The sequence below is a fragment of the Myotis davidii genome, unplaced genomic scaffold (assembly GCF_000327345.1).
Source record: "Myotis davidii unplaced genomic scaffold, ASM32734v1 scaffold43, whole genome shotgun sequence".
Classification (NCBI taxonomy): Eukaryota; Metazoa; Chordata; class Mammalia; order Chiroptera; family Vespertilionidae; genus Myotis; species Myotis davidii.
In genome coordinates this window covers 2,621,624-2,630,128 of record NW_006294590.1, presented here as the reverse complement: position 1 = coordinate 2,630,128, position 8,505 = coordinate 2,621,624, and the positions used below count along the sequence as shown (strand labels likewise).

The window sequence follows — 8,505 nt, the reverse complement described above, 5'->3', positions numbered from 1 at the left end:
ACATTTAACGCATACGAAGGGTTTCTCTCCTGTGTGGGTCATCTGATGTGATATCAGATGTGACTTCTGGGAGAAAGCTTTTCCACACTGAATGCAGCCATGAGGTTTCTCTCCTGTGTGGGTTCTCTGATGATTAATGAGACTCGACCTCTCTCGGAATGCTTTCTGACATTCACTGCATTCGTAGGGCTTCTCTCCAGTGTGAACTGTCTGATGCCTAATGAGCTCTGATTTCTCGAAGAAGGCTTTTCTACAATCACTACACCCATAGGGTTTCGTTCCTGTATGAATCCTGTGATGTGTAACGAGTTGTGACTTTCTGCTAAAAGCTTTCCTACATTCTCTGCATTCAAAAGGTTTCTCTCCTGTATGAATTCTCTGATGATTAATAAGATTGGACTTCTCACTAAAGGCCCTCCCACATTCGTGGCATACATAGGGTTTTTCTCCTGTGTGTGTTCTCCAATGTGATATCAGATGTGACTTCCGGGAGAAGGCTTTCCCACATTCCCCACACTCATATGGTTTCTCTCCTGTATGTGTCCTCTGATGGGATGTGAGCTGTGACTTTTGGGAGAAGGCTTTCCCACACTGGCTACAATCGTAAGGTTTCTCTGCTGTAGGAGTTCTGTGATGTGTGATGAACTGTGACTTCTGCGGAAAGGTTTTGTCAGATTTACCACAGCCAATGGCGATCTCTCTCATATGTCTGCTCTGGTGCTTCATGAGACTGGATTTCTTACTGAAGCGCTTCCTACATTCACTGCATTCATAAAGTTTCTCCCCTAAACGATTTCTGTGATAGATGATAATCTGTGACTTCTTATAGTTAACGTTATCATATTTATCACACTCATAATGTTTTAACCAAGTATCAGTTTCCTCAGGCTTGGTATGGAGAAACAATTTATCAAATACATTTAAGTCATCTCGCTCTATTTTTCCATAATCAGCTTTTGGAAGAAGTAAATCTAAATGGCGTTTTAACGTTAATCCATCTACATCACCTTCATTGTTTGATTTCCTTAAAGGAACAAAGTTTATGCTCTGACTGAAATTTTTTCCAAATGCATCACATTCATAATCTTGTTTCGTATTTTTAGGCTTCCCTTGGTTATCCTGGTTCCACATCATGTGACTATTTACTTGAAAGTCTTGTTCTATAAAGAAAAATGACATTGGTTATAACACGACCAGTGTGGTTCAGTGTTTGAGCGTAGACTATGAACCAGGAGGTCACGGTTCAAGTGTGGGGCATGCAGAAGGCAGCCAATCGATGATTCTCTTTCATCACTGATGCTCCTATCTTTCTCTCTCTTCCTCTCAAATAAATAAAAACATATTTTTTTAAAGGGAGGAAAAGAACAAACTCTTTGGGAGGAATAATGACTGTTCTCTAATACAGTAAGACTGAACAGAGTGGGCTTTCACTGGGTATTTCTCTGGGCATCAGACACGCCCAAAATGAGGAAAAAAAAGAAAAACTCTTAAATGTACAGAATAGAGGTTTCATCAACCAGAGGAGAAGGGAGGACATAAGGAGAGTAACATGCCGGAGGCAGAAAACCAAAAAGTCAAAGACCAAGATGTGACAGATGGGAGATGACATCATGACCCTGGAACCATTTCACTTTAGCCAAAAGCAAGAAGCCACATGTAAAAAGAGGATGTACTTGATAGCTGGTGTCAGAGGTTTAGAGAATTTGAAAGGAGCACCCACAGCACATGGCAAAGACGCCCCCCCATAACCAGCTGAGATCGTAGCGTCTCCCATCTGCCTGGTTCTTATACACTCACCCGGAGAGTCTGAACTTGGAACTTCTCCATCTTCTATCCACGGTGCTTCTCCTTGTTCCAACTTGAAAATGACATCAGGTTTCATAAATTCATACCCTATTCCAGGGAAATCACAGAGGTTTTGGCCCTGAATGCTTGGGCCTTATGGCCCCTGAGGAATGGGCACGGTTTGGCATCAGAATAGACTCAGTTAAGCTAATCATTTGTATATCAACAGAGTAAGTAGTTCTCAAAGAAATGGTAATGGTCTCCCTGGTGGCTAAGAGGGTTTAAGAATCTTTGACTTAATTTTGATTCCTGTCCAAAACCATTAAGCGATTCAGAGGCTTAAGGCCAGTGAAGTGAGCCTGGGTTCCATCAAATCCAGGCTCTTTCATTTCCCAGCTGTCAGTCCTTTAGAAAGTTACTGAACCTTCCTTTCTTCAAAGTCCTCATTAGGAAAACAAAGGAGACTAACCATTCCTGTCCCACAGGGTTACCCTAATGATGACGGAGTCGATAATGAACAGTGTGTGGAACACAGTGAGTTGTCTACGTTTGGTGCTACCAGCACCAGTGCGGCCATTATTGAGTCTCGGAGGCGGCACGACGACAGACTTCATTATTGAAGTCTTCATCCAAATACTTTCCCTGGGGCCGTAGTCCAAGGAACTTTGGACTTCTATATTTAGATCCAAAATCATTAGCAATTTCAGAAGTCCTACAACTCTCAGCAACAAAAACAGCAAAAGCAAAGTACCGGGCACCATGAGGTCCTCCGGGAAGCGTCCTTACCCAGTGCCACCAGGCTGCTGTAGTTCTCCAACATGACATCCTTGTATAAGTCCTTCTGACACGGGTCCAGCAGCTGCCACTCCTTCTGGGTGAAGTCCACAGATAAATGTTCAAATGAGATTGACTCCTGTAAAAGCACAATCCTGGTGAAACTGAATCAGTTACCACTCCCTGACGCAGAAAAGAAGTACTGGAGCTTGAGAACATAATTCTTAGCCTAGCAAGTCCTAGACAATGCCTACTGTGCCCCTACCTTTGCCTCACATTATGGATAAAATGCCATTATTAATTCTTCCATCCTTCTGTTTATGTAACACACAAGAACTGGACCACACACCTTTACATCTTCTGAACCAATAAAATACCTAACCTCAAATTTGGTACCAGAAGAGGTGCTGGCAAAATAAAAATGATAAAACTTGTCATATTCTGTCACATTAAAATCTATTGTTTTATCTTGTTTGAGTGACTCATTTACCCTTAATGATTTTAAAACATATGCATTGGGCATGTGAAACGTATTGGTCCCCTGAGTTAAAATCTTAATAAACACAAAAAAGGCTTTACCAGTTAATTCTGTAAACATTTAATGCAGTAATGATTCCGATTTTACTAAACTCATAGAGCATATTAAAGCAAGAATTTAACCCTCAACTTTTTGATACCAGTATAATCTTGGTAATAAGACCCAATAAGGATACTGCAAGAAAAAAAAAGCAAAAGCCAACCCACACAAAAACACTGATGAAAATCCTAAACATATTACCAAACTATATTGAGCAATATATAAAGAACAAAGTATATTAAGACCAAGTTGGTTTACCATTTTTAAAAAAGTCAATGATATTCACTACCTTAGTAGAGTAAGAAAAAATATATAATCACAAGAGATGCAAAGTATACCTGAAAACGGAAACATGCAAACACAGGAACTGCAAATATAGATACACCTAACACAGAGTTTTTAAAAGCACATTTAAATTTTTCAAAAAGAAGGTCTAGATTTCATAAGGAATAAATAGTATGAAAATGAATAAACAGATTAAATAAAATTAATACACCAAAAATTGAAAAATTAACCTTTATTTGTTATAAAAAGTCTTGACAGCCCTAATCAGTTTGGCTCAATGGATAGAGTGTCGGCCTGTGGACTGAAGAATCCAAGGTTCAATTCTGGTCAAGGGCACAGGCCCGGGTTGTGCCCGGGTTGTGGGCTGGATCCCCAGTGGGGGGTGTGCAGGAGGCAGCCGATCAATGATTCTCTCTCATCATCGATGTTTCTATCTCTCTCCCCCTCTCCCTTCCTCTCTGAAATCAATTAAAAAAATTTTTGAAAAATAAATAAATACATTTTATGTTACTATTTTATCTTAATTGCAGGTGGGGTTGGGGGGGTATACAAACAGCCTTGATATATCTTGCCAAGCTAGAAAGCAGTAATCCAGTCAATAAAGAAAAAATGATAGAAGTGGGATGTTATCGTTTTGCAACGCCTAATAAAATACTCCATCTAAGCCAGCAGTTCTCAACCTGTGGGTCGCGATCATCGGAAAACACACATAGCATATCAGATATTTACATTACGATTCACAACAGTAGCAAAATTACAGTTATGAAGTAGCAACAAAAATAATTTTATGGTTGGGGGTCACCACAACATGAAAACTGTATTAAAGGTTATTAGGAAGGTTGAGAACCACTGCCTTAGATGGAATTATTGGGACAAACCAAGATTTAAAAGAAGCATGATAAACAAAAATATCATTTTGATGCATAAAAACACTTACACTTTCACTTTCCTCACTGTAACTGCAATGATGCCGCAAACAAACAGGTAAGTGAAAGGACAGAGGTGAGTCTCTGCGCCAGCACACAAAACCAGACTACAGGGATTCAGGATGAATACTCAGAAAGACACTGTACAGAAAAGCAGGAAAACGGCTATGAAATTGGGTCCCGGCTCCCGCTGAGGGGAGAAGTTTGACGGACAGGGCATCACGAGGCTGTCCTCGGTCAGAGGGGAGTGTGACACGGAGGAGGTCACGGGTCTTCTCTGTCAGGTGGGAGACGTTATGACCTGAAGGGGAATTTCATGTGTATTCAACTGATCATTCATCAAACTGTACTTGTTACCTTTTGTTTACTTTTCTGCATATTTTTTCTTTTAATTTTATTCTGCATGTGTTTCTGCTTCACAACTAAAGAGGTAAACAAATACTTATAGTCACACTCTGTGGAAAATTGTGAAAAATGGCCATAAGACACGTGTGTTTATTACAATGTTTCTCTTGAGGACATTACCCACTATATCATTTATTAAAAGACTTCAACAACGAGTGAGCATATAAATATTTGCTTTATATGAAGAATTAATTTGCTTTTCTCTTTGGACAATACAACTCACATAAGTGTTCATATTTATTTAGTACATCTGCCCAAGACATTGAGAACCAACAGTGCAGCTCATATTCAGTAATTATGGCCTATAACAATGAAAACCTTAAGAGTATCACAAGGGCCTATAGTTAATGTATTACTGCTCCAATTTTGTTCCAGTACAGATTTTTCTTCTGAAGCTATTTTCCCCTAATTCCTTAACTATTTCTATTTTTCTTTTTCACTGGAAAACTTACATACTTCCAATCTCCTGGAAAAATAACCAGGAATAAACAATCCACTCACCTGTAACGTGGTCATTTTCTGTTCCCTGTGTGAGGTGATCAGCAAATCTGAGCTCTTTCTGTGCCGCGCTTCCTCTGCTCGCGCCCCAGAGCTCTGGTGTGAGGTCGTGGCTGGGTCTCGGACGCTGGGAATGAGTTCTTGGCTCCAGGAACTCCTTTCTTATCTTGCAAGAGGAGGCTCATGTGTGAGAAACCAGGATCTACGGACTTAGGGACAAATGCACTTCAACTGGTATAGTCACACTGCACCTCAAATGTTCTCTTGCTACGAACCAGGAATTCATGACCATCTAAGGCCAGAGGGTGTTTCCTATACAACTGAAACAGGGTTACTGGGCAGGAGTGGGACTGGTGGGAAAGAACAGTAGAAGTCTATGTCTCTGCAGACAGATGAAGTAATATCAGGGTCCTGGCTGGTGTTTCCTTGTGGTTAGAGCATCGGCCCATACACTGAAGGGTCCAGGGTTCCATTTCCAGTCCAGGGCAAGTGCCTGGGTAGCAGGTTCGATCCCCGGCCCAGTAGGGACATATGTGGGAAGTAACCAACTGATGTGCCTCTTTCACATCGATGCCTCCCTCTCTCTCTCTCTCTCTCTCTCTCCCTCCTTCCTCTCCCTCCCTCCCACTCTCAAAAATCAATGCAAAAAATATACCCTCGAGTAAAAAAAATAAACCAGAAATAAAGTAAGTCTGAGATCCATTTAATGTTCACTGCGGAAAGTGAAGTGTAAGTCACTTTAAGAGGAGCTGTGGCCCGGGCCCGAGTTGTAGCTCAGTCAGTTGGACCGTCATCCCATATACCAGGTTGTGGCGGGTTCAATTCCCGGTCAGGGCACATGCCCAGATTGCAGGTTTGATCCCTGGTTGTGGCGTGTACCAGAGGCAACCGATTGATGTTTCTGTCCTGCATTGATGCTCCTTTCTCTCTCCTCTCTTCTTTTTAAAAAAAAAAAACAATAAAAAGTTTAAAAAGAAAAAAAAATCCACAAATTTTAAAAAGAAGCTTTAAGGATGTTCTATTTTAGGCAGATAGAATCTTAGAAAGCTTACTGCAGAGAATATACTGAACTGAAAATTTCAGGTGAACAGGGCATGATAAGCCATCAGTATGGTAGTTGGAAAATATTTCTGATGCAATTAGGTTTGCTACTCAGAACAATGAGAACTCACCCTTATTTTACTTTAATTTAAAAAATGTTTTGGCCCTAGCTGGTTTTTCTCAGTGGTTAGGACGTCGGCCTGTGGACCGAAGGGTCCCAGGTTTGATTCTGGTCAAGGGCCCATGTCCAGGATGTGGGCTCGATCCCCCGTAAGGAGCATGCAGGAGGCAGCTGATCAATGATTCTCTCTCATCATTGATGTTTCCATCTCTCCCTCCCTCTCTGAAATCAATTTTAAAAAACATGTTTTTGGAAGTTGGCCCTTGTGGGAGAAGTTCCCCCTGAATGTCCCCTCAGCCAATGGAAGCCTAAGCCCTTCATTGTGGGGCTTTGTTTTGTTTCTACCTTGGCAGTTTCCTGGATAACATGACAGCTCTCAGTGGCAGCTCTCACATTTATCTTCAGAAGGAAGCGGCTGCCTTCACCATCATCCTGCAGTTCCACCCAGCACCGAGGTCTGAAGGAATTCCAGAGGAAAGGCACAGAATCAGTAAAAGTAACATTCACACTCACACGTCAGTGCCTCATGCACCGTACTGCCTTTTTCACTGCAATCGGCACACAGGTTCATCAACGTGCCCAACATCAATGACATGCTAGGAAGTGGCAGGTCTGGGCCACTGGTCTCCTGCATCCACCCGAGAGCAGTGACCACAGCAACACAGCGACAGTGGAGGGAAGGGAGGACCAAGGCCCAGAGCCCCTGCTTATGGTCCTCGTGTGGGTGCGACACAGTCCCGTCCAGAAAAGACAGAAAGGGGCAGAATAAGCAAAATAAGACAGAGAGCTGCTCTCTCTCTTTTTTCCTGAGGACACGCCCGACTCTCCTCTCATCCCTCAAGGCACAAATCGCTCTCCTTCTTTCTCGAAGTTTTAAGGGCTCTTCTGCTACTTCTGCAACTTTCTATAAACTTTCTCTTACTAAAATAAAATAAAATAGCCCAGTTGAAAACCCCCCCAGGTTAATTTAAACTTACCACTTGGGTCAAAATATTCCAAGTTACGAAAAGACATTCATGATATATTGCCATGGTTTTAAGCAGCATATACAGCAGAGTCCCAATTTTGTGTTTTTAAAGGAAATATACATAAGAAGTACTAAAAACATATACACACTAATGGCTAAAAGAAATGGACCAAATATTAGCAGTGACTATCTCCTGTTGAAGGAATAATGATTTTCATTTGCAACTATTTATCGAGATGCTCAAAACTGACTACGGTGGACACATTTTAAATGTTCAATAAACTATAAATTTTTTTAACGTTAGTCCTTAAACCAAAAAATACACAAGAGACAAGCAGAGGAGTGTCAGTTTAGCATTACATGATTGAAACAAAGCAAGCAGCAAATACTTAGAAAGTATGTTTTAATGACAGCAAAAAGCATGGAAACTCGGGGGGCGGGGGGTCATTTCTTTCCACTCCCTCATTTTCATAGGAAAACCGTTAGACCCAGAAATCGTCAGTGGAGAGTTAAGGACTTCAGGCCAATGATGACGTTCCTGCCACACCAGCAGCTGTCACGTGTGTGTGTGTGTGTGTGTGTGTGTTTTCGGGGAATGCGGAGGGGGCGTTGTTTGCCTTTTCTTTCTTTTTCATTTTATTTTAGGACAGAAACGCTTTTAAAAACTGTTGATTAATGTCAAGCTGAGCTGGGTGAGGTCAGGTTGGAGGGGGATAGCAATGGAGTCACCCTTAGCACGGGACTAACCCTGGGTATCTGGGCACTCGCACCATCAGCTCTTTCTGTTGGGCCATAGAGCCCAGCCCTTCCTTCAACAGGACCGGACCTGGGCTCCCGGCCCAACTCGTCCAGGGATGCCACGTGCGGGAGGCGCCAATTTAAAAAATCGGCCTGAAAGTCCAAAAGAAATAAGAACCCAGGGGGCAAGCGGTGAAGCCTCGGGAGACAGGGCCCTTCTCTCCCGCACTCGGAGCCCCCCCAGGACACCTCCGAGAGCCTGCGACCTGTGCGCGCAGGCCCGGACCTGACCCCCCCCCCCCGCCATTCGGCCAGGCCGCGCGGTCCGGCCGCACCCCACTGGACACCCCGGACTCACTGCCGGCATAAGCGCCACGCCTACCGGCCT

At 42.7% G+C, this 8,505-nt stretch overlaps 2 protein-coding genes across 2 annotated transcripts in view; one reads left to right on the top strand and one right to left on the bottom strand.

Moving 5' to 3' along the window:
- The window catches only part of LOC102757726 (zinc finger protein 605), a 55,503-nt gene that overhangs the window by 18,454 nt on the left and 28,544 nt on the right, over positions 1-8,505 (top strand).
- The window catches only part of LOC102756982 (zinc finger protein 84), a 10,387-nt gene that overhangs the window by 1,572 nt on the left and 310 nt on the right, over positions 1-8,505 (bottom strand). Inside the window, exons 2-6 of the mRNA XM_015567211.1 lie at positions 6,758-6,869; positions 5,254-5,459; positions 2,572-2,698; positions 1,798-1,893; positions 3-1,160 (exon numbers count right to left, since the gene is read on the bottom strand). Coding sequence (XP_015422697.1) covers positions 3-1,160; positions 1,798-1,893; positions 2,572-2,698; positions 5,254-5,268 — 1,396 coding nt within the window. The 5' untranslated portion in view covers positions 5,269-5,459; positions 6,758-6,869. The remainder of the gene's footprint in view (positions 1-2; positions 1,161-1,797; positions 1,894-2,571; positions 2,699-5,253; positions 5,460-6,757; positions 6,870-8,505) is intronic.